At 37.4% G+C, this 27,465-nt stretch overlaps 1 protein-coding gene across 1 annotated transcript in view; it reads right to left on the reverse strand.

Moving 5' to 3' along the window:
• Positions 1–6,972: 6,972 nt before the first annotated feature.
• Positions 6,973–27,465, reverse strand: part of RAD54B (RAD54 homolog B) — an 81,940-nt gene continuing 61,447 nt past the window's right edge. The window contains exons 10-15 of the mRNA XM_023222914.1: positions 26,454–26,744; positions 21,484–21,656; positions 14,573–14,834; positions 12,997–13,063; positions 12,611–12,808; positions 6,973–7,402 (exon numbers count right to left, since the gene is read on the reverse strand). Of these exons, the coding sequence (XP_023078682.1) occupies positions 7,185–7,402; positions 12,611–12,808; positions 12,997–13,063; positions 14,573–14,834; positions 21,484–21,656; positions 26,454–26,744 (1,209 nt within the window). The 3' untranslated portion in view covers positions 6,973–7,184. The remainder of the gene's footprint in view (positions 7,403–12,610; positions 12,809–12,996; positions 13,064–14,572; positions 14,835–21,483; positions 21,657–26,453; positions 26,745–27,465) is intronic.

Raw genomic sequence — 27,465 nt, forward strand, 5'->3', positions numbered from 1 at the left:
AAACACTCTCGCAGACACATCCAGAAATACTCAGGAAGGATTTTGACTCCCAATTTCAAATTCTAACTTCATCTATAATTACTACATAAACTATGCATACCCCCAGAGATGAAATTTTTAATAATAAAACAGGGAATGGGTACAGTGGCTCACACCTGTAATCCCAATATTTTGGGAGACAGAGGCAGGAAGACTGCTTGAGGCCAGGAGTTTGAAACCAATCTAGACAACATAGCATGATCCTATCTCTACTTCAAAAAAAAAAAAAGGAATACATGAAAATAAATATATTGCAGGTACAAAGGATTGATTGATTGATTGATTGATTGATTGATTGATTGATTTCTGAGACAGAGTCTTGCTCTGTAGCCCAGGCTGGAGTGCAGTGGCATGATCTCGGCTCACTGCAACCTCTGCCTCCCAGGTCAAGCAATTCTCCTGCCTCAGCCTCCCAAGTTGCTAGGACTACAGGCACGTACCACCATGTCCAGCTTATTTTTGTATTCTTAGTAGAGACACGGTTTCACCATGTTGGCCAGGATGGTCTCGATCTCTTGACCTTGTGATCTGCCCACCTTGGCCTCCCAAAGTGCTGGGATTACAGGTGTGAGCCACCATGCCTGGCCGGAATTTTTATGCTGTAGATATCTATGATGTTATATTTTTTTTAACTACTCAAAAAAAAAGTCTTCAGTATTTTGTTTACATTTCCTCAAAAAATAAAAATAAAGGAATTGTTAATTTTGGTCTGCTTTAGAATTTTATTATCTTCTTACTCAAAAAAGTAATTTTTTAATAAATCTTAAAAAAATTGTAAAGATTAAATTACACCAAACACTTCAGGTTTTCAAGTAAGTGTAACAAACTCCAACAAACTATTGTCTGTCAAGGCTTTTTTTTTTTTTTTTTTTTTTTTTTACAATTTTTACATCATAAAAGCTATATTCTGAATTAGTATTGGTTTTGTGAACAACAGAGTATCTTAGGGATAGAAGTTTGTAATGGTTTGAAGCAAAGATCACAGGTTAGCTATAGAAAAGTGCCATAGGAAACTGGTCTAAACCAAAAACATTTATATCATACAAGGTAAGACAAAATAATATCCCTTTCTACCAGGTCATGTTGAAGCCTTCCTTGAATACCAAAATAGCATATCTACAAATCCCTCTAGAGTACATATATTAATTTGGGACCAAGTCAGAAAAACAAAGCCATATGCTAATTATACATGTTGTTTGCTGTGAGTCACAGTCAAAATTTTAATCTTGCCAACATAATATTAAGACACAGTTGCTCAGGCAATGTGACTGTAGGCCATAATTGAGCCACTCAAATGAAATGCCAGCCAGATTTTTTTCACTCGCTCCTTTGTCATACACCATTTTAAATGGATGGATAAGCTGTCTAGAAGTTTAATTCTGCAGATCAGAGCTGCTCATGTTTAAATTCACCTTTAGTAATTCAATCCTAATGAGAACGTGATTGAAATGTATTTACATTGTCGTTTAGAGCCAGAACATTATGACATAAAGCTGTGTGAAAGGTGTATTTGTGTAATTAGAAATGAATTATGTATGTGACTTAAATTATTACCCATTGCAGTGACAGCTTCTGTCAGCTCATGCAGCAGATTGACAGATTGCAGAAGGAAAAAGGGAAGTCTGGATGCTGTCAGATGCAAGAAAAAACTGCTGGCTCTGCTTTCTTCAGTGTTGAGCACAGCTCCATGCTCAGCAGTTGGCCTAAATAAATACCTTGAAACTGAGATCTATGAGCAAGGAACATGATCATGGTGGTTACAGAAGTAAAAGAGGTAAAGTACCTCATTCATTCATTCAATTACTAAATAGCTATTCTATGCCAGGTCCCATACAAGGTCCTGAGAATATTAGGATAAGATTAAATCCCCATCCTCAAAGGATTCCGCCAAGAGAGAGAGGGAGAGCGTGCAAGTGCATGAGTATATGGACTGGGAGCATAGAGAAAGGGAAAAAGGGAAAATTCTTATGAACAGCACCTCTCACAGAAAAGTTGCTTTATATGTGCAAACCAGGTGTTAAGGTCCTTTAACATGTGGATAAAATGAGTCTAAACCCCCACAAATCCCTGGCTTGTCGAAGTCCAAAGTCTTCCTCAATTCCCAGAGGGCTGTCTTCTAAACTTCTCAGCCTCTGAGATCCCATGCCACATATGCTACCTTTATTCCATGTGACATGGGTTCTCCCATGAAATTCAGCCTCTTCTGAAATTTCTACTGCAAAATCACTCTCATGCAGGATATTGGAAGATTTCAGAGTAAGGCAGAGAGATGGATGGAAGGTTACTTCCCACATTACTTGGCAAACAAACAACTTTATGGAGAACAACAGTTATCTACTATAAAAATAGGGCCCAGCACCCTTACCTAAGGAGCTGAAATGGTCCTTTGACAGATTTGTCTTCAATAGAGATAAGGGTGCTGGGTCTTTCTACCCAGCATCCACCAGTCACCAAATGTCAGCCAACCAGGGAAGGAGCATAATCTTGGGTGAGGCAGATCCTCTCAGCTGAGGGCTATTCTTGGGGAAGATTTTGGTTATAGGTGGTCCACAGGTGATGCTTCTTCTGGCAGCTGGGGAAACACGCTCCTTGGTTCTGAAAGGGGCAATCTGGGCAGCACACCCTTGCATCCACCACAGTTAAGAGAGGCAGCAGTTGCAGAGTGGCTGGAACTATGTGAATTAAATAAATTAATTAATTAAATAAATAAAATTAAAAAAAAGACAGGCAGAATTACCTGTCCTTTATCAATGTTTTTTAAGTACTTTATGCCTGAAAAGAATATGATGCAAGATAGATATTGATAGTTCAGTCCAGCAACATAGTGAGACCCTCTCTCTTAAAAAAAAAAAAAAAAAAAAAAAAGTTATATGTAAAGCCTCATACATGAATTCTACACATGGGGCCAAGAAACACCATTTTTACTTATTATTAGTTGGCTACTTCCTCACTGACAAATTTGGTCCCAAACTGCCTGTTTATGAATCCTAGATGTACAGCTAGCTACCCAGGTATAGCACTACAAATTAAAAGAATTCATCCTTGATTATACATAATTGAGTATTTCACACCTCAAGACAACACAGGTATAACCCATTTTATTGTGGTTCCCAGGATTTTTTTAAATTGAAGGTTTCTGACAACCCTGCATCAAGCAAATGAGTGACACTTTTCCCCAAAATGTGCTCACTTCATGTCTTTGTCACATTTTAGTAATTCTTGCAATATTTCAAACTTTGACATTATTATTATATGTTAGGGTTATCTGTGATCAGTGATCTCTGATATTACTGTTGTAATTGTTTTGATGCACCATAACTTATGCCCATGTAAGATAGCAATCTTAATCAAGAAATGTTGTGTGTGTTCTGACTGCTCCACCAACTGTTGGTTACCCCACCTCTCTCCCTCTCCTTGGGCCTCCCTATCCCCTGAGACATAATGATATTGAAATTCAGTTAATTAATAATCCTGAAATGGCCACTAAGTGTGCAAGTGAAAGGAAAAGTCATGTATTTTTCACCTTAAGTCAAAAGCTACACAGAATTAAGCTTAGTGAGGAAAGCATGGTGAAGGCCAAGACAGGCTGGAAGCTAGGACTCTTGCATCAGTTAGCCCTAGGACTCTTGCATCAGTTAGCCAAGTTCTGAATGCAAAGAAAAAGCTCTTAAAGGAAATTACAAGTGAACACACAAATGATAAGTGAAGCAGCTTTATTGCTGATATGGAGAAAGTGTTAATGGCCTGGAAAGAAGTGTAAACCAGCCACAATATTCCCAAAGCCTAATCCAGAGCAAGGACCTAAATCTCTCCAGTTCCATGAAGGCTGAGAGAGGTGAGGAAGCTGCAGAAGAGTTTGAAGCTAGTGTAATATTTAAGGAAAGAAGCTGTCTCCACATCATGTAAGTGTAAGGTGAACAGCAAGTGCTGATGGATAAGCTGCAGCAAGTTATCCAGAAGTTATCCATCAATGATCTAGCTAAGATCATTGATGAAGGTGGCTACACTAAACAACAGATTTTCAATGTAGAAGAAACGGCCTGCTATTGAAAGATGATGCCAGCTAGGACTTTCATAGCTGGAGAACATAAGTCAATGTCTGACATCAAAGCTTTGAAGGACAGGCTGACTCTGTTTGGGACTAAAGCAGCTAGTAGCTTTAAGTTGAAGCCACCTTCCAAAAATCCCAGAGCACTTAAGAATTATGCTAAATCTACTCTCCCTCTACTCTAGAAATGAAACAACAAAGCCTGGGTGACAGCACATCTGTTTAAAGTCTGGGTTACTGAATATTTTAAGCCCACAGTTGCAACCTACTGCTCAGAATGAAATATTTCTTTTAAAATATTACTGTTCATTGGCAAGGCACCTGGTAATCCAATGGTTCTGATGGAGATGTACAAGGAGATCAATGTTGTTTTCATGCCTGTGAACACACCATCCATTTTGCAGTACATGGGTTAAGCAGTAATTTCAACTTTCAAGTCATATTATGTAAGGACTGCATTGTGTAAAGCTAGCTATGACCATATAGACAGTGATTCCTCTGATGGATCTGAGCAAAACCAATGGAAAACCTTCTGGAAAAGAAACACCATTTGCAATTCATGGTAGGATATCAATATAACAACATTAACAGGAGTTTGGAAGAACTTAATTCCAATCCTTATAACTGACTTTGAGGAGTTCAAGATTGCAGTGGAGGAAGTAACTGAAGATGTGGTGGAATCAGCAAGAGAACTAGAATTAAAAGTGGAGTCTGAAGATTTGACTGAATTGCTATAATCTCATGACCAAACTTGAGCAGATGAGGAGTTACTTCTTATAGGGAAGCAAAGAAAGTAGTTTCTTCAGATGGAATCTACTCCTGGTGAAGGTGCTGTGAACATTGTTGAAACTACCACAAAGGATTTAGAATATTCATAAACTTAGTTGATAAAGCAGTGGCAGGTTTCAAGAGGATTGGCTCCAATTTTGAGAGTTTTTACTGTGGGAAAAATACTATCAAATAGCATCGCATGCTACAGAGAAAGTTTTTGTGAAAGGAAGAGTCAATTGATGTGGCAAACGTTGCTGTCTTGTTTTCAGAAATTGTCACAGCCGCCCCAACCCTCAGCAACCTTCACCAGGTTCCTGATCAGTCAGCAGTCATTGACATCAGTGTAAGACCCTCTACCAGCAAAAAGATATCAGGCCGGGCATGGTGGCTCATGCTTATAATCCCAGCACTTTGGGAGGCCAAGGCAGGTGGATCACCTGAAGTCAGGAGTTCAAGACCAGCCTAACCAACACAGTGAAACCCTGTCTCCACTAAAAATACAAAAATTAGCTGGGTATGGTGGCGGATGCCTGTAATCCCATCTGCTTGGGAGGCTGAGGCAGGAAGAATTGCTTGAACCCAGGAGGCAGAGGTTGCAGTGAGCCAAGATCGTGCCACTGCACTCCAGCCTGGGTGACAGAGCAAGACTCCGTCTCAAAAAAAACAAAAAAAAAAGACATCAACTCACTAAAGTCTCAGATGACCGTTAGCATTTCCTGGCAAATTATTTTTAAATTAAGGAAAATACATCATTTTTCGGACATGATACTGTTGCATACTTAGTAGACTATAGTATAAACATAACTTTCATATGCACTAGGAAACCAAAAAAATGTGTTACTCACTTTATTGTGATATTCATTTTATTGCAGTGGTCTGGAGCCAAACCTGCAATATCTCCAGGGTATGCCTGTATTTTCTGTCTAAAGGAAATTTTCCTAAATGGAAACAAAAGCTAATTACAGAAGCCCCAGTTGGAAATTAAATTAGTAACTCCTTTTCTTTGCAAGCTTCAGTCTTCTAAAGCTTGCTTTGTACATTAAAACTCTTCTTTTTTTTCTTTTAAGATGGGGTCTTGCTCTGTCACCCGATGGATATTGGATCATATCCAATCATAGTTCACTGCAAACTCAAACTCCTAGGCTCAAGCAATCTTCCTGCCTCAGCCTCCCAAGTAGCTGGAACTACAGGCATGTGCCACCATACCTGGCTAAGTTTATTTTTTAGAGACAGAGCCTCACTATGTTGCTCAGGCTAGTCTCAAACTATTGGTCTCAAGCAATCCTCCTGCCTCTACCTACTAAGTAACTAGGATTACAAACTGCAGCCACTGTGCACAGCTAAAAAAACACTCTTTTCAATGTCAAAAATTACTCCAGATAACCCTTAAATGATGGTATTTGAACCTTTATGCAGTGCATAAGCAATATTTGGTGGACATGGCTTTATAAACTGCATGTCTGAGGTCCCAAACTAGGAACTAGTGCTCTAAAGTGTTCCCAAACCCTTCATCTCCCGCACTAACCTACTGACTTTTCTCACTCAAACTGCCCTGCAGCAACTATTACATCCAACATCTTTAGCATTTGCAATCCTAGCCTCTCATTCTCTTTCTCCTTTGAGCTACATTTTTTTTTTTTTTTTTTTTTTTTGAGACGAAGTCTTGCTCTGTCGCCCAGGCTAGAGTGCAGTGGCCGGATCTCAGCTCACTGCAAGCTCCGCCTCCCGGGTTCATGCCATTCTCCTGCCTCAGCCTCCCGAGTAGCTGGGACTATAGGCGCCCGCCACCTTGCCCGGCTAGTTTTTTGTATTTTTTAGTAGAGACGGGATTTCACCGTGTTAGTCAGGATGGTCTCGATCTCCTGACCTCGTGATCCACCCGTCTCGGCCTCCCAAAGTACTGGGATTACAGGCTTGAGCCACCGCACCCGGCCTGAGCTACATTTTAAACTTACCAAGTTTTTCAGTTGTTTCAAACATCTGTCTAATATTTCTAATCAGATTAGTTTTCCCAAAGACAGAGACTAAGTATTTTTACCTTTTTATATTCCTCATAACAATTTCTCAGTAAATACTTAATGAAAGTATATTAATCAAGGAATTATTAACAATCATACAATGATAGAAGCACATCTTTAATTTTTCATTTAAACATTTAATATTTACAAAAACTTAAACCACTCAATTTTGACTGCTGTATCAAAAGTGATATATTTTGCAACACCCATTATAATTTAAATAATTCTATTAATTTTCAAAAAGTACATTTAATTACCATACTAATTTTCAAAAGAAGAGCAATGGAATGTCATGAAGTAATCTTTCATTATGTGCCAGTAGCTTGAGTGGTTATATTCTGAAAAATGAATGACACATTTTCTGTTATTCTTTCAAGAAAAGGATCTGTAAGATTTAAATGAGCTCCAGAAAAATGTTTCCATTGCTTCAGCTGGGACATAGAAAGAGGTTTCGGGGAGTTAGATTTCTGGTGATGTGGACCAAGTTGACAATCTCTAGAGACAACGAATTTTTCCAATGAATCACCTGCAATAAGTAAAACAATGAGAAAATCCTTAGGCAAGCCAATATCCTACTAAATACAGTACTTTTTTGTTTTATGATACTTCGTTTATGTGATTTATTACATTTGATCACCATGGTTCAAGTAAAGACAAATTCATTCATTCTTTTTACAAACATTTATAAATTATTTACTATGTACTGATTTAAACAGTAAAGGTAAAATGATGAAGAAACACAGGCATGGTCTCTGACTTAAAGGACCTTACAGTCTAGTGGGAGCGATATACATTAAATAAATAATCACCAAAAAAAATGTATTACAAGTTCAAAATCCCTTGCCTAAAACCTGTGGGGCCAGATATGTTTCCAAATTCAGAATATAATTCGAACAATCTGGGTCAGCATTCCATAATGAAACTCATTAACATTCTGTGGCAAGTCATAGTGTTACAAAATGAGTTAAATAAAAACTATTGATAAACTCACATCAATTTAGGTAAGGTTTTGCCACAAATAATTTTGTCACAAATTTATGAAGAAAAAAAAATCTTTTGAGCTTTCTAGATTTCAGAATTGAAGATAAGGGACTGTGGAGCTGAATTACAAACAGAGGTAAGGGTATGAAGGAAAGATACAGAGAACTACCTTACATATGACAAGAGAAGCAGACTTGGTCTAGAAGGTAAGTGAAGGGCACCCTGAGGAAATATTCTATTACGATCTGAAAGATGAGGAGGAAAGAACTAGATGGGGAAGAAAGATAAAGTATTCCACGATAAGCACATTAAAAAGCTATGAAAAGAAAGGGGCACTGGCATAGTCAAGCAATTGATAGGAGCCTATGCAATGAGAGCCTATAGAGTAAAAGCAAAGAATAATGCAAGAGAAGTTAAGTAATGCAAGGTGATGCAAGTATTCAAGGGCTGGATTATGCAAAACATGAATAGCAGAGGCCAGCCGTTATTCACCAAATCCATTTCTCTTTCCTCCAGGGCACTTAGTCACATTTCTCAGCCTCCCTTACAGTTAGAAACTGCCACTGTGTCTGGCCTATGGAATGCAGCTATGTCACTTCCAGATCTGAACTATAAACATACTTCAAACTGAACAATTTTCTACTTTATCTCTTCTCTCATTGCTGGCTGGCAGATACAGGGGAACTATAAACATACTTCAAACTGAACAATTTTCTACTTTATCTCTTCTCTCATTGCTGGCTGGCAGATGCAGGGGAATCCAGCAGAGGACTCTAAGGTCCAAAGGGATGGAAGAGCTCCAAGTGGAAGAACCCTGGATCACAAATTTAGCTTATGAAAGGCTGTCCACTAAATGCCCACAATGACCTGTTACACAAATGAGAAACATATTTCTATTGTGTTAGACCATTGTGCTTTTTTAGTTTCTTGTTACAGCATTTAGACTGCCCTAACTTACCAATTTAAAGATTTTAGTATCTATCCTAAGAGCAACAGGAAGCTATTGGAGGTTTTATTTTTTTAACCTTTTAATTATGGGAAATTTCAAATAAATATAATATATATATAGCATGTATCATTTCACTAATAACCATTTCATTCTACATTTCTAAAAGATAAACACTTCTTTGAAATTTTATCACACCTAAAAGAAAAGCCTCAAGTCATTCCTTAATATCATCAAATCCTTGTCAGTGTTCATAATCATTGAGGTTTTAAGAAAAGAGATGACAAGATTGCTTCAAAAATTAGAAGACAATAGAATAACACCTGCAAAGTACTGACCAAAAAAACCTCTGGCTAACTAAGAGCCAGTATTAGGCCCTTGTTAAAAATAAAAAATTAAAAGACAGTAGAAATAAATAAAAATACCTTAATAATTATAAATGCAAACAAATTAAATATTCTCACTAAAACAAAATATCAGACTGGACAAAAAATAAAATCCAGCTTTATGCTGGTGATAGCAGATACCTAAAACATAAGAACATAGACAGATTTAAGGTAAACAGATGGGAAAAAATAGACCAGACAAATCCTAACGATAAGAAAGCTAGTTTAATATGTTAAGACAAAATAAAACAAAAGGCATTAGGGATAAGGCAATCACTACATAACAATAAAATAGAGAAACCATAATGAAAAACAAATTTCACAAGGAAGATATAAAATATATGAAGCAGAAAATGATAAAATAACAACAGTTTTGTCTAATCCACCATCATAGTTTCATAATTTAATATATTTATTTGAATAATAGATATATCTAACAAAAAATTAGGTTGTTAATGTTTTAAATGGGCAAACAATATGAAGAGATGGTTCACATAAAGGAAGTATGGTTCTTAAACTTAGGAAAACGCTCAGCTTCATTCATAATAAGAGAATAGCATATTAAAACTATACCGATATATTATTTTCTTCTATCAGATTGGCAAAAATACAAGCATTTGATAATCCACTAACCTGGCAAGGCTATGGGAGAATAGACATTCTAGTGTATTTCTGGGGGTGTGTAAATTGACACAACATCCAACAAAGGGCATTTTGGCAGTATCTATCAAAATTACAAATGTACATATTCTCTGACTCAGCAATACTAAAAATTTACCTTATAGGTATACTTGAAGATATTCAAAATGATACATGAATAAAATACACACCTATGGGAAATAACCTAATTGTACATCTGTGGATGATATGGTTTGGCTCTGTGTCCCCACCCAAATCTCATCTTGTAGCTCCCATAACTCCCACGTGTTGTGGGAGGGACCCGGTGGGAGATGATTGAATCATGGGGGCAGGTCTTTCCTGTGCTGTTCTTGTGATAATGAATGGGTCTCACTAGATCTGATGGTTTTAAAAATGGGAGTTGCCCTGCACAAGCTCTCTTTTTGCCTGCCACTATCCATGTAAGATGTGACTTGCTCCTCCTTGCCTTCTGCCATGATTGTGAGGCCTGCCCAGCTATGTGGAACTGTGAGTCCAATTAAACCTCTTTTTTTTGTAAACTGCCCAGTCTCAGGCTTGTCTTTATCAGCAGTGTGAAAACAGACTAATATAGTGGGGGATAGATAAATTATGATATATCTATATACTGGAAGATTATATAGCTGAGGAAAAAAAAGATTGAGGAAACTCTGTAACAATACGGAAAGATCTCAAGATACGCTATTGAGTGAAAAAAGGTACAGAAATATACGTATAACATGCTATAATTTATTGGGAGGAAAACTGGGCAATATATATGTAGAGTGGCTTATATATGCATACATATATATCTGGAAGGATACACAAAAAAACTAATAGTGGTGGTTTCTTTTGATGTAGAAGGCTAAAAACTAGGGAGATAAGGGTAGAGTGGGAGGAAGAGTTTTCACCATGTACATTTTATATTTTTAAATAATTGAGTCATGTAAATGTATTACCAATTCAAAAGTTAAATTAGTCATTTTTGAAATCTATAAAAGAAAAAATGGATTATATAACAAAATCTGGCTAATATGACAGAATTCTGCAGTAGACAATTGAGAGGATATACATGATTTCCATGCACAAAAGAAACATTTACAAAAAATGACCACATACTAGACCATACCCCAAGTCTCTATAATTACCAAAGAATCCATATTACGGATTCTATTTCTGACTACAGAGCATTAGCAAGAATTTGGTAACAAAAACTAAAATACATTTTAAAGCATACTTTTAATAACTCATGAGTCAAAGAAGAAATCATAATGAAAAAACAAAATATTTAGAAATGAATAATGAAAAACTGTATATCAAAACTACGGGCAGCTTAGAGAAAAATGTATAGTCTTAAATATCCACTTCTTTGAAGAAAAGACTGAAAAATCATTAAGCTAAGTATTAAACGTAAATATTAGAAAAAGAACATTAGAGTAAATACAAGGAAAAAGGAGAAGAGAAATTATTAAAACAGGAAAAAATTTAATAGGGAGGATAAAGTGTTAATACTTTTAATTACCAAAATGGTTCTGAAGAAAGAGAAAATCTGAAAACATCTCTCTGAAGTTTAAATTCTACCCACTAAAAAATAAAAATATATACATATTTTAGCTACTATAAATATTAAATATTGTTATAATTATATATTGTGCATGCTTATATTTATTATATTTAGTTATTAGTTATATATTTATATATAAATATGACACATAACTAATAAATATGATATATAATTTATGACAAATAACTAATAAACTAATAAGCTTCTATTGTACCTAAAATGAAATATTTACATAAACAAACATTTACATAAAAAAGAAACATCTATATAAAATATATTTTATGTTTACATAAAATCTAAATTCTTCCATCTCAGTCTTATATAGTCTAACTTCTTCAACCTATCTTAATATAATTTATCAAGTAACTTTCAACTACTAGACATTGATTGCTCAAGTCCTACTCCTGATTTAGTTCCTTTTTGAATGGTGTCTATTCTGGAGGGTAAATTTTCAGCTTTACTTAAGCAGCACTAGCAGTTACATGAAGTACTGAGAAGTATGGTGGCCCATGCTTCTGAGTGCCTCAGAAAATATGACCCCATTATGAATAAATTCTGTACAACATAAACAACAAGATTATTCTGTCAACTGTGTTTTTTTGTGGAAGAGAAATAGGGATTAAAACCATTTTTCTGGCTGGAAGCGATGGCTCACACCTCTAATCCCAGCACTTTGAGAGGCTGAGGTGGGCAGATCGCTGGACCCCAGGAGTTCAAGACCAGTGTGAGCAACACGAAGAAATCTTGTCTCTACAAAAAATACAAAAATTAGCCACGTGTGGTGGTGTACACCTGTAGTCCCAGCTACTCAGGAGACTGAAGCTGGAAGATTGTTTGAACCCAGGAGGCAGAGATTGCAGTGAGCCATGATTGCGCCACTGTACTCCAGCCTGGGTGACAGAGCAAGAGTCAGACCTTGTCTCGGAGAAAAAAAAAAAATTCTAACTCCAAAGCCGTTACACCAGGATTTGAAAGATTTTCCTAAATAAGTTCAATTTTTCACAAGTGAGTCAGAAATAAAAAGCTAAAATTGAGAGACTAAGATTCTACTGAATATTTTCACAATATCTCTATCTGGCAGCTGCCCTATGAGCTGAGAAAAAAATAAAACTAACATATGCAAATGGTAAATATTATAAAGTTATTCTTTAAATATTTTCAACTGCTAATGAGAAATAAATTAACTTTACTACATAGTTACAGAATTAAAATATAACTAACCTGTATGAACTTCTCCTGTACACTCACAGTCAAGCAGGTCATGAGTAACACAATCTGAACTTTCATGTAATGTGAACAAATTTTTAAGTTCTTCTACTGAAAACTGAATATGTTCAGATGTCTTGGTGAGGTCAACAACTGCCCCACAAAGACCTTGCTTACTGATCTGCCTTTGATAGATCTTTTCTTCTATTGTACCTAAAGAGAAAACATTCATCAGATTTCCTTCAGATCTTTATGTTCATTGTTTTTGTTGGGTAAAATGTTTATTAACATACTAGTTAACAAAATAACAATATATTCCTGACACTGAAGCACAGGCTAACAAAAAATAATTTTAATTATTCAAAGGGTATACATTTTTTGTCACACTGAAGGGTTGTTACCTGTGGTGAGGAGTCTGTAAATATGTACAGGATATTTCTGACCGTCTCTCCATACTCTAGACATTGCCTATAGAAAATAAGGGAGAATTCTGAGAGTACAGTAGAAACTGATGGCTCTTTCCACATATGCAATTTGCACAAATATGTTTTAAATAAGGAATTCTGTATTTTACATATAGCTTCAAAAAACATCCCGGGTGTGCCAAGTATGCCCTACTTCATAGCTTTTTCTTAGCAGAAAGAAAGGGATGAGTGAACACTTACTATGGTACTATAAAATAACTACAGGGGTATCATGCAACAGTGAGAGAACATATCTTCATCAATGGGACAGTGAGTATGGACAGCAAGAATGGAAAGAACCAAGTGTAGCATGGGCTTGGTGGTTCATTCTCAGTCCAAATAGCTAAAGATTTGCCCCTGAAAAGTACCTAGGATACAAGTAATCAGCTAAGGCTCTAGGTGGATCCCTGTGGTTTAAAGATTTATCAATGATACTGTGCAATAAAGTGTTGATGTTCAAACTCTGCACATTTCAAATAAAAATCTGGCCTTCAACCAACTTCTAAGAGATCATCTCTAGGCCTTTGGAATATCCTGTCTGATATGCGTGTCTGTTTACTGGAAGCCTTGGGCAACACCAGATAGTTTATGCTAGCAATGTGATATGGTGGGGTCTTGGGCCATGTAGTTTGATTTCTGGAGGCTAAAGACTGATTAACTAAGGTCAGTCATGCAGGTGTTCCATGTCTACAGGACTAACCCCAAACAAATTCTGGACACCAAGACTTGGGTGAACTTCCCTGGTTGACAATATTCTATATGCACTGACACTCACCAATGCTGACAGAATTAAGTGTTGTCCATAAAACTCCACTGGGAGAAAACAACTGGAAGCTTGTGCCTGATCTCTCTTGGACTCTGCCCTGGACTCAGTATCTTTTCCTTACCGATTTGAGTATCCCTTACTATAACGTAACATAACTGTGAGTATAGCTGCTTTTCTCAGTTGAGTCCTTCTAGTGAATCATTAAACCTGAGGGTTGTCTTGGGATCCCCTAATGCACACACCAACTGAGGTGCAAAACTACAGGTAGAAAACTCAAGACACAAAAAAGAAGGACTGTACTCTAAAGAAAACCAAAGGCTTCTCAAATATTTTCCTAAATACGTTACTTTTATACCCTCACTGTAGCCTGCATAAACACTAATCATAGCATCCTTAACACTTTATTGTCTTCACCTGATGGTCATGAACATCCTAAAGGCCCAACTCTGCAGTAAACTAGAACCTGGAGGCATACAGGTTTAGGTCTGAATCCTGCCTCTGCATCTTACAAGCTGTGAGATCTAGAATAAGCTTCCATATCTTCATCTTTAAATGGGACTACTAATATCCATCCTTGTAGGCTTGTTAGGAAGATTAAATAGATGGAAAGCGCTTAGCAGAGTGCCTCATGCAAATAAGGGCTCTTTATGCAGTGGTTATTATATATCATCATCATCTTTGTATCCTCAATAGGCATGGTATCCTCAGGCATTCAATAATATCTATTTAATGCATAAATATTCCTACCTGAATATCAGTGGCTGGATTCCAATCAATGTCATAGAGAATTAAGTGAGATCCTCCAATAAGGTTAAGTCCTACACCACCAGCTTTTGAACTTAACAAAAAAATAAAAACAGAAGAGTGCTGACTATTAAAGCCATCAACAATCTGCTGCCTTTGAGAGATTGGTGTTTGTCCATCAAGTCTTGTATAAGCATATCCATGACGCTTACATACTTCTTGTAAAATATTCAAGGTTTGTGTATAGTTGGATACCAACACCACCCTGTCAATCAAAAAGAAAAATTCTTTAGATAAATTTAAAGGCAGCATTAAATTTTCTTAGTTGAAAGAAAATACCACAATATTATCACTGACATTGAGAGAACATGCAACAATGACCTAGTACAATTAAAACACAGGTACTCCTACATATTCCATTTAAAGTCAATATCTAAACTTCCAGTTTTAAGACAGCGTGGCAAAGACCTTTCTGCCTTCTTCATCTCTCTGAGGTTCACTCTAAAAACTGCAAGAGAATGAGCAAAATGCAAAAATGAACAGAAACTAACTATGAAGATATCTGAAAACAAAAAGCATAGTGAAGCAGTAACCTGCTTAGGAGTATACAGGTGATACCTAAATGCCCGAAGAGGGAGATTCCAATAAGAAACAAATGAAAGTTCATTTGCACCACAGAATCTTGCCAAGGTACCTTAGAAGGAAGGAGTTTAGACTGGAACTATTAAAACGTTGGTACACAGAACCCAGGCCCTGCTCCTATGTGATCAGTTGACTTTTCTTTCTCAAATAAAGTATTTATTATCTGGAGAAAATAAACCAAAGACACTTAGACCAGGGAACTGACTATAGAAGGCAGGAGAGCCAATGTAGTGGCTTATGCCCATAGCCCCTGCTGCTCAGGAGGCTGAAACAGGAAGATCACTTGAATCCAAGAGTTTCAGTCCAGCCTGGACAATACAGCAAGACCCTGTCTTTAACAACAACAACAACAACAACAAAATGTGTTAATGAAAGTCTAGATACTGAATAAGATCCCTCTACCCTTTTCCTGTCAACTACCAGAATACCAACAGCCAGGCACCCCACATGCCAGTCCAAGGAAGACATTACTAAAGGATTCATCTATGGAAATACTTAAATGATTCCACAGAAAAGATCCACAGATAGGGAGTCCCCAAATTAAAAAGCCAGCTTGCTGCCTGATTACCCAATGATGGTTATTAGTCAACGAGCCCTGCCTATCCATACAGTGTTCAATTAATGTTTTACTGCTTCACTGTTAACTGTGGACACCAAGGAACATCAGCTATTTGAAGTGAGCTTCAACATGAAAAGGAAAAATCAAAATAAACAAAAAACCTGAATTAAACAGAACAATGAAAAAAACAGAAGATAACTCTCTGAAAATAATTAATGTCCTCAAACAAGAGCTATCTATCGTTCAATGGAAGAGGATGCAATTTTTCAAAAGGAACAATCAAGAATTAGAAAAATAGCTTAGAAATGTAAAATGATAGACAAAATAAAGTTTTAACACGAGAACTTTAAGATAATAATATGAGAGTTTGCCAGGAAATACATTAAGAAGAAAAAGTGATGACCAGTAGGAGAGAAAAAAAGAATTAGAGAATCAACTCATGAGGTTCAATATCTGACTGACAGGAATTCCAAAGAAAACACGAAATTGTTTTAAGAGAGAGAAAGGATACTTCCCAGACATGGAGACTTCAGATAAAAAGGACCTACTAAAAAGTTCCCAGCTCAATTAATAAAATGAAGACTCATATTAAGGCATATCAAGATTATAACTCAAAGTATGAAGAATGAATAAAAGTTGCTCAATGTTTGATGAAGAAAAATAGGTCATATGCAAAAGAATCGAAATTTGAAAATCATCAGACTTCTCAAAAGCAACTCTAGAAACTAGAAGACAACATGTAAAGCAATGTCTTCAAAATTCTAAGGGAATACTATTTTGATCTAGAAGTTTATGACAAGGGAAGTTGTCAGTCAAGTGCTAGGGTAGAATAAAGAGTTTCAGATGTGTAAGAAGTCAAAAAGATTAATCTTCCATCTTTCTTTCTTAGGAAACTACTGTGAGATGTGCTCCAGCAAAATGTGAAATTCAGAAAACAGAAAACCAACACAGAAGAGGAAAAAAGTGAATTTATAAGTTAATATGATTTGGCTCTGTGTCTCCACCCAAATCTCATCTTGAATTATAATCTCCATAATCCCCATGAGTTCAGCAAGGGACCAGGTGGGAGGTGACTAAATCATGGGGGCAGTTTCCCCCATGCTGTTCTCGTGATAGCAAATGAGTTCTCACAAGAGCTGATGGTTTTATAAGGCAGTTTTCCCTGCTCTTGCTAGCTCTCTCTTTCCTGCCAGTCTGTGACGAAGGTCTTCGCTTTCCCTTTGCCTTCTGCCATGATTATTAAGTTTCGTGAGGCCTCCCCAGCCATGACCTGTGAGTCAATTAAACCTCTTTCCTTTATAAATTACCCAGTCTCAGGTATTTCTTTATAGCAGTGTGAAAACAGACTAATGCATAGGTGATGGCTTTTTAAAAGTCCCAGGATGCCGGGCGTGGTGGCTCACGCCTGTAATCCCAGCACTTTGGGAGGCTGAGGTGGGTGGATCACCTGAGGTCAGGAGTTTGAGACCAGCCTGGGCAACATGGTGAAACCCCATCTCTACTAAAAATAAAAAAATTAGCCAGGTGTGGTGGCATCTGCCTGTAATCCCAACTACTTGGGAGGCCGAAGCACGAGAATCACTTGAACCCAGGAAGCAGAGGTTGGAGTAAACCGAGATCACACCACTGTACTCCAAGGTCAGGAGACCATCCTGGCTAACATGGTGAAATCCTGTCTCAACTAAAAATACAAAAAATTAGCCAGGTGTGGTGGCAGGTGCCTATAGTCCCAGCTACTCAGGAGGCTGAGGCAGGAGAATGGCATGAACCCGAAGGCAGAGCTTGCAGTGAGCCGACGTCGCGCCACTGCACTACAGCCTGGGCAACAGAGCAAGACTCCATCTCAAATAAATAAATAAATAAATAAATAAATAAATAAATAAATAAGTCCCAGGATGACAGCTGTGTAGCAAGATTAGAGATCAGTTCAAATTGTAGCAGGAAGACAGAGGACTTACAGAGGAAAGACAAAGAAAATACAGAGACACCTAGAGACCACAATGGTACCCCGTTATCTGCAGATCTGCTTTCCACTGTTTCAGTTACCTGCAGTCAACCTTGGTTCAAAAATATTACACACAGTAAGGTATTTTGAGAGAAAGAGAGAATGCACATTCACATAACTTTCACTGCAGTATACTGTTATGATTGTTCTATTTTATTACTAGTTATTGTTGTTAATCTCTTACTGTGCCTAATTTATAATTTTATCACTGGTATGTATGTACATGAAAAAACAATCCATATAGGGCTTGGTACTATCTGTGGTTTCAGGCATGCATTCCGGGTCTTGGAATGTATTCCCGAGGATAAGATAGGGATTCCCGAGGATAAGATGGGGATTCCCAAGGATAAGATGGCCAAAAAGCACATTAAAAGATGCTCAATATCACTAATTATTAGAGAAATACAAATCAAAACAATAATGATATACTACCTCCCACCCACTAGGATGACTATTATCAAAAAAATAGAAAGTAACAAAGATGGTAAGGAGATAGAGAAATTTGAACCCTGTGCACTGTTAGTGGAAATGAAAATGGTGCAGTCCACTATGAAAAACAGTATGGCAGTACTTCCAAATATTAAAAATAGAATTACCATATGACCCAACAATTCCACTTCTGGATTTATACCCAAAAGAATTTAAAGCAGGATTTTGAAAAGTTATTTGTACACCCATGTTCACAGCAACATTATTCACAACAGCCAAAAAGTGGAAGCAACCCAAGTGTTCATTAATAGATGAATGGATAAACAAAACGTGGTATATACACACAATGGGATATTGTTTAGCCTTAAAAAGGGAATTCTGACACATGCTACAACATGGATACACCTGGAGGACATTATATTAAGTGAAATTGGTCAGTAACATAAAGAAAAAAAAACTATATGAATCCACTTACATGAGGTATCTAGAACAGTCAGAGTCAGAGGGTAGAAGGGTAGTTCAGGTGTTAAGGGAGGGGAAAGTAAGGAGTTGGTATTTAACAGATATAGCATTTCAGTTTCGTTTGCAAGATGCAAAGAGTTCTGAACATTGGTTGCACCAGAATGTGAATGTACTTAACACTACAGAATTATACACACAAAAATCGTTAATCTATGTTATGTCTATTTTACCACAATTTTTTTTAAAGAAAGGGCCATCTCTTCAGATAATGTGAAGCAACAGAACAAAGACCTAGCCTATGCCACTTATGAAAGTGTAGCTTCTCCTCAAATGAAACATGGTAGGATTTCAGTTTCTTAGGGACCCACAAGGACCATCAATGACCATCACACTTATAATCCCAACACTTTGGGAGGCCGAGGTAGGCAGATTGCTTGAGCTCAGGAGTTAAGAGACCAGCATGGGCAACATGGTGAAACCCCATCTCTACAAAAATACAAAAATTAGCAGGGAGTGATAGCACATTCCTGTAATCCCAGCTATTTGGGAAGATGAGGTGGGAGGATCGCTTGGGCCTGGGAGGCCAAGGCTGCAGTGGGCCAAGATCGCACCACTGCACTCCAGCCTGTGCCCCAGAGTGAGACCCTGTCTCAAGATAAAGAGAACCCCAACTTCAATCCCCAAATATTATTTTTATTTTTCTTAACCATTATATTTTTCTTCATTCCTTTCTTCCTTCTTGCCACAAGAGGGAACTTTCCCCTATGACATCTTCAAAGATACATTCTCACACCTATATTCAAACTGTATCTCTTCTCATTTCCTCTAAAACTCTTTTCACTCATTATCCTTTGTCCAATAACAACCAACTATCCCGCCCACCCTTCAGAGAAGAGAAAAAAAAATCCAGTTAAAAAAATAATAATAAGATATAAATAGAAGCTGAAGTGAACGTCTGTACTCTTAAACTGGGTCACAATCTGCATATATACATCTCACATGTCCTTTTGCACATATCAAATATTATCTAATAAAACATGTAAGAAGAGCTCCATTAGAGGTAGGTACAGCATGCTATGAGAGTACAGAGGAGGGGAATCTAAATCTGAGACAGGAGAAAGCATGTGAGCTTAGTCTTGTTGTTGTTGTTGTTGTTGTTTAGAAAAGGGGTCTCAATGTGTCACCCAGGCTGGCCTCCAATGCCTGGCCTCGAGCAATCCTCCCACGTTATCCTCCCAAAGTGCTGGGATTATAGGTATAAGCAATTGCACTTGGTCTGTTGAGCTGAGTCTTAAGAAGGAGAAAAAGTTGGCCAGAAGAATGAGAAGCAGAGGTAAGCCAGACACAGAAACCTGTAACATGTAAGAGCAGAGCAGAAGTGGGCAAACTCACAGGTTCTGCAGGGGGTTTGGTATGACTGGACCACATGGTATGTGTGAAGGAGTGATGAGAGATGAGGCTGGAAAAGGAGGCATTAACCATATCATGAAGAGTCTTGCCTAATGTGCTAAAGAATTTAGAAATTTCTGGAAGACAAGTGGGAGTCTTCAAATGATCTTTTAAGAAAAGGAGTGACATGTTTATATTTATATTTTAGAAATATAATTCAGGGCAATGTTGAGTATGTCAGGGGGCTGAGAGTAAAAGGAAGTAGCTTATAAGAGACTATCATAACCCAAATCAGTAATTTTAAGAATCAAAACAAAAATCCTGCTACCAGAAAAATGAGGATGGATTCTTTAAATTAAAAAATAAAATCAATAGAATTTAGTGACTGACATTGTGGGATAAACGAAGAAGAAAAGTGAGTTTACAATAATTTCCAGGGTTTTTGCTTGCATTATGGTACCAAGGAACAATGGGACAAGAACAGGCTTGCAATAACGATGGCTTCGTCACATGGTTTTGGACATCGGAAATGTGAAGTACTAGAGGACATCAAGATAGATTTAGATGACCATTCAACACTTAAAAATAAAGATGTAGAAATTAGAAGAGGACTGAAGTGATATAAATTTCCTTCAATATTATATGTGTTTGGTATACAAGAAGATATAAAATATATAGTCATTCTAAAAAAAATACATATACACACACACAGGACCACATGGTATGGTCGTTGTGTATGTGTGTGTGCAATAGTTGAAAGTACAGGGAGTAGAGCACTCAGGAAATATGTTAAGAGTGAGAAAGTTGCCAGGCGCGGTGGCTCAAGCCTGTAATCCCAGCACTTTGGGAGGCCGAGACGGGCGGATCACGAGGTCAGGAGATCGAGACCATCCTGGGTAACACAGTGAAAACCCGTCTCTACTGAAAAATACAAAACACTAGCCGGGCGAGGTGGTGGGCGCCTGTAGTCCCAGCTACTCGGGAGGCTGAGGCAGGAGAATGGCGGGAACCCGGGAGGCGGAGCTTGCAGTGAGTTGAAATCCGGCCACTGCACTCCAGCCTGGGCGACAGAGCGAGACTCCGTCTCCAAAAAAAAAAAAGAGTGAGAAAGTTAAAGAGAAAATCCTAAGGTGTATCAATATTTAAGAAACAGTAAAAGAAGAAAGGATTCTGAAGAAAATTGAGAAACAAGCGTTATATATCGGAAAATATCACTAGGTTTTTAAACAACATATGTTTAGTTTTTCTTAAAACTTATAAACACATTGTTAATTACAAGTTTACAAAATACTGGAAGCTAACCATATTCCCAAAGAAGAAAACAACTTATTTTTTATGTTTTCTTATTTTAAAAGGGAAGTAGGAAGTAAAGACATAGTGCAAACTAAAACTCTATGAGCACTTACAAGTTTGTTAAATTGATCTTACTTTTCAGTAGGTCGAAGTTCGTGGATAACCGCTAAGAGCTTGGACAGCACCTGTAGTTTTCCTGACTCCTTTTCAGTAAACAGGAGAGGGTTGTAGTCAGCAGGAAACACACTTAGCAAGCCTTTGTATAGACTCTTTTCTTCATTTTTATCACAAGTTGAGCATTCTTTTTCCTATTCAAAATGATGATTGTTAATGCTGGCTCATGTTTTTTTTTTTAATTAGGAGGGGAAAATGCTAAAATTCTAGAGGGAAAAAGGTGAAGATTAACAACTATCTGAAAAGTCCAAGAAACTGTTAGGAAATCTTTATAGGTCATGATTTGATCATTTTTGAAAAAAGTAACATGCATTCTACTGAGTTAGTTACAGAACAGTTCTAACGCAGTCTCATGATGCCTGCTACCTTCACCCTGCAAGTGTAGTATTAATATTTCCCACATTTAACTACAGGAAGTAGGAGCAGACGAAGAAAGGAGAGGGAAATAAAGGGCAAATGGTGATACAAAATCCATTCTCTCCAAAACGCTAACATTTTGCATCTTTGATAAATCTTTTTCTCTTTTCCTCTCTCTCCTTCCCTCCTTATTAGTATTCTCTCCTGAATTGTGGGCTTCATACAACACATTTATATCCAAAAACAAGCACAATTGTTTACTTAATCTTACCAGTTTCTTCTGTAAGAAGGAAGAAGTTCACCAATAAATTAACAGAGAAATTTATTCTTACTTATAACAATACTGTTTGTTTATTTCACCAGTAGTTGTAGAATAAATTTATTCCAAGGTGATTATCAGCACCTCTGAAATTCCCCCTCCAAAACTGCCTAGCTGATATGTGAACATATAACTAGAGATCAGAGATATTAATGACTATATCAGTTTTTTGGTTAAATTCCTAGGATTGGCAGGTCTCTTAACTCTTTCCCATATTTACCAGATTTATCACTGTTTCTGAAACTATGTTCAAACTATACCCCTTGTCTGGAATACTTTTCATTTCGCTGCTCAATTATCCCAATCCTATAAATTGCTGCTCAATTATCCCAATCCTATAAATCCTAAATAAAGACCCAGTGCAAATTCTACCTGATTATTCATAGCCTTTGCACTGAGTTTTAACCTTTAAGATTACACAGTACACTTCAGCTTTGACCTTATCTAATTGAGCAGCTAATGATATGCAGTTGACCCTTGAACACATGGGTTTGAACTACACAAGTCTACTTATATGCAGATTTTCTCCCATCTCTGCTACCACCCCTGAGACAGCAAGGACCCCTCTTCTGCCTCCTCTCCTCTTAGCCTACTCAATGTGAAGAGCTTTGTGAGGATCTACTTCCACTCATTGAATAATATATTGTCTCTTCTTCATGATTTTCTTAATAACATTTTCTTTTTATAGCTTACTTTAGCGTAAAAATACAGTATATAATATACAAAATATGTGTGAACTGACTTTATGTTACTGGTAAGGCTTCTGGTTAACAGTAGGCTATTCGTAGTTCACTTTTGGGGGAGTCAAAAGTCATACAAGTTATAAAGGGATTTTCAACAGCGCACACAGGGGTCAGCACCCCTAACCCCAGGGTTGTTCAAGATCGAATGACTTTTTTATACTTCACAAATGTTTTCCTGTGCGTTGCACCCCCTCTTTAGTAATACTAGAAACACCTTAAGGGCAGTGAATCCTATGTGAAATGTATAAAAACGCTGGGTACCCAACGCTCTGTACTAAAATTAGTACAGAGTACTAATTTTAATTTGGCTTACTGTCAAAATACAGCAATATTTAGGTGTAGTCATTTGATTAAAAATACTAGGAACTTTAAAATATTTCTATCACTGGGACATATGAGGAGAAAGAAGTAGTTGCTGGTTGCTTTAGGTTAGCTCTGCCTACAACTTGGAAAGATCATCCATCAAAGGACCACAGGCCCAGGGTCTAGTATACAGTTTTTCATCTTCAGAAACTTGAATATGCTTAAGCCGTAGGGAAATTATTCATATTAACCAAATTAAGAGACTGAATAAGTCAGAAAGAAAATTTATTGACCTATGAGACCTGCCTACTTAGACCAATTAGTCTATGCACATGCATTCTGTCCTATGAAAGAATGTCCCCAGGGATAGTCAAATCCTAACAAAAGGTGCCTGGTGAATATTAAATCAGAGTACAGGAAGATGGGTGATCTTTTTTTTTTTTTTTTTTTTTTTTTTTTAAAGAGACAGGGCCTCACAGTGTTGCCCAGACTGGTCTCGAACTCTTGGCCTCAAGTGCATCCTTCCGCCTCAGCCTCTCAAAGTGCTGGGATTATAGGCGTGAGCCACCGCCCTGGCCAAGATGGGCGATCTTAATGCACAAGTTCTTAACAAAGAACATGTATTAGAATGACTTGAGAAGGCTTTTTTTTTAATGCTCATGCCTGGGTCCTACTCTCAAACAAAACTCTGAATTAATACATATGTGTTGAGGCCTGGACTAATGTAATTGTAAGAGCTTCCCAGGATATTATAACATGTACCACTAACTAATAATTGACTATTAGATAATATCTTTATACTGTGACAGCCTGATGCAGCATCTCCATCATAGAGATTTACCAGTTCCACTTCTCATATCAAGCTAATCAGGACACTGTCTCTTCTGACTCCATGTAACCCAATACACTTCAGTTACGAGTTATGATATTGGTTATGATATTGTTACGGGTTACGTTCCACTCACATTTCCTAAAGAAAGACCTAACATCTTAACTGAACTTGGGAAACAATCTAGTTTCAATAGAAACACTTACAAGCCATTGCTTAAAGGTTACTTATACATGTAGAAGGCTCATTTCTGCCCTTTTATATCAATCCTTATTTGCTATGAAGGTAAAGAAAAGGCTTTTCTGAATAAATGTCAGACTATAAATTATGTACCGTATTTGAAGTATCCTATGCCTATTACTAGTGACTGCATGGCAACAATGGAGAAACACTCAGAGCCCCCTGCTGCTTTCTTCAAGAATGTACAAACATATTCTAAATTAACTGGTATATTCTGAGCCATTATAAGGTCTTCCTTTTAATGAAGAAATTTTTGGCTATTTTTACTGGGCTTCATGCCGAAAGCGTTTAATTTTTATCACTGTATATAGAATTAGTTTTCCTTAAAGTGGCGGCTGGGCGCAGTGGCTCACACCTGTAATCCCAGCACTTTGGGAGGCTGAGGTGGGAGGCTCACTTGAGCTCAGGAGTTCAAGACCAGCCTGGGCAATATAGTGAGACCCCATCTCTATTTTTTTTAATAACTTCTGTTTAAAAAATAAAGTAAAAAGGCTGGGTGCAGTGGTTCACGCCTGTAATCCCAGCACTTTGGGAGGCCAAGGTAGGTGGATCACCTGAGGTCAGGAGTTCGAGACCAGCCTGGCCAACATGGTGAAATCCCGTCTCCAACAAAAATACAAAATTTAGCCAGGCGTGGTGGCAGGCGTCAGTAATCCCAGCTACTTGGGAGGTTGAGGCAGGAGAATCGCTTGAATGCGGGAGACGGAGGTTGCAGTGAGCTGAGATCGTGCCATTGCACTCTAGCCTGGGGGACAAGAACAAGACTTCATCTCGATAAATAAATAAATAAATAAATAGCATGAAGTTTCTCTAGAATAAGATCATATATATCTATCTCTGAGCTCCTATTTCCCCACCAAAAAAATGGGGATGGTAATAATATTACTTATTCCATAGAGTTTTGTAAATAATAAATAAAATAACACTAATAAAGTACTTAGTGATTGGTACAGGTTGACCATCCTTTATCCAAAATACTTGGGAACAGAAGTGGTTCAGATTTCAGATTTTTCAGATTTTGGAATATTTGCATATGTATATCTTGAGCATGGGACACAAGTCTAAACATGAAATTCATTTATATTTCATATGTATCTTTTTTTTTTGAGATGGAGTCTCGCTCTGTCGCCCAGGCTGGAGTGCAGTGGCCGGATCTCAGTTCACTGCAAGCTCCACCTCCCAGGTTCACGCCATTCTCCTGCCTCAGCCTCCCGAGTAGCTGGGACTACAGGCGCCCGCCACCTCGCCTGGTTAGATTTTTGTATTTTTTAGTAGAGACGGGGTTTCACCATGTTAGCCAGGATGGTCTCGATCTCCTGACCTTGTGATCCGCCCATCTTGGCCTCCCAAAGTGCTGGGATTACAGGCTTGAGCCACCGCGCCCAGCTATATATTTCATATATATCTTATACACATACTCTGAATGTAATTTTATATACTATTTTTAATAACTTTGTACATGAGACAAAGTCTGTGCACACTTAACATCAGAAAGCAAAGATATCAGGTATGGAATTGCCCACCTGTGATGTCATGTTGGCACTCAAAAAGTTTTGAATTTTGGAGCACTTTGAGTTTCTAATTTCCAGATTAGGAATGCTCAACCTGTGTATAATGCGTGCTTAATAACTGTTAGCTAATATTATTAATACCAAAATGTGATTTTTCCATGGTTTGAGCTTAAGATGATTTTTATTTTCTTTGTGATTTTCTGAATTTTCTAAATTTTGTGCAACAATCATGTATCACTTTCAAAATGAGGGAAAAAAATTATTTTTAATGGCAAATTTTGTATTTGTTAGCACCAAACAAACAAAACTGACAGACTATATTAACATAAAATAGGAAGGGAGACCATGGCTAAGCATTAGATAAGGTATCAAAGGGGACTGGCCACAAACTGTAGAAGGCGGTACCTCAAACCCTTCTCTTCCCTACTTCAGCTCTAGGAATGTGGACATGCTCTGAAGAACAAGTGAAAGGCTGGATAAACTCTACAGCAGAACCATGCTAGATAGCCTGCAGAGCTTTTTGAAAACCCACAAATGCAACCTCAGAAATTAGCCCTATCTGCCCTCTTAGATTCATATACCATAGAACCCTCATATCCCTGACATAGTTTCAGACACTATGCACTTACCTTTATAGAGCTGAACAAAAGGCAAGGGTGATTGCACAGTTTTTTAAGAGCTCCTATACATATTAGATGGGGACTATTTTCCAACAACCCTTGAAGACAGAACCTGACAACCTGAGAATTTAACAGCTTTCGATAAAGATCAATCTGTAGTGCTCCTGGTCGGCAAAAGATAACATTCTCTATTTTAGGTGGGAGATATTTATTTATAATTTCTTGGGTTCTTCTAAGGATAAAGAGTCCAGTGAGGCAAGCAAGTTCAGTTGCTCTTCTTTCTCCTAACTCCTTTTCTTCCTGTGGAAAAATAGCAGACTTAAATGAAAGTGTTATAGACAGAAATACACTTAAAATGAACATTAAAGATTTCATAATGATAAACCATTTACTACTTGCTTCCCAACAATTTTAAAAGAAGAAATAAAATATGAGTATAGGGACAGAGAAACCAACCATGATCTATTTCTATGTTTAGCATAACCATTTAATTAAGTGAAGTCACAGTCTCCTAAATAACATAAAATAATAATATATAATTGATAGAATCTTAGCTTCAATGAAATATAGTCTATATACAACATGTAAACCATAATTTAACCATTGTCCTACCTTTAAAAATGTTTGTTTCCCATTTGTGTTTCCCTTCGTTTGCTTCTTTTTTTTTTTTTTTTTTTTTTTTGAGACAGAGTCCCACTCTATCACCCAGGCTGGAGTGCAGTGGCACAATCTCGGCTCACTGCAACCTCCACCTCCCGGGTTCGAGGGAACCTCCTGCCTCAGCCTCCTCAGTAGCTGGGATTACAGTGCACACCACCACATCTGGCTAATTTTTATATTTTAAATAAAGACAGGGTTTCATCACGTTGGCCAGGCTGATCTTGAGCTCCTGACATCAAGTGATCCACCTGCCTTGGCCTCCCAAAGTGCTAGGACTATAGGCATGAGCCACTGTGCCGTCTGTTTCTAATATTTTATCCTTACAGCTAAGTTTTTATTTCTTTTTTTTTTTTTTTTTTTT

This window comes from Piliocolobus tephrosceles, chromosome 7 (genome assembly GCF_002776525.5).
Source record: "Piliocolobus tephrosceles isolate RC106 chromosome 7, ASM277652v3, whole genome shotgun sequence".
NCBI lineage: Eukaryota > Metazoa > Chordata > Mammalia > Primates > Cercopithecidae > Piliocolobus > Piliocolobus tephrosceles.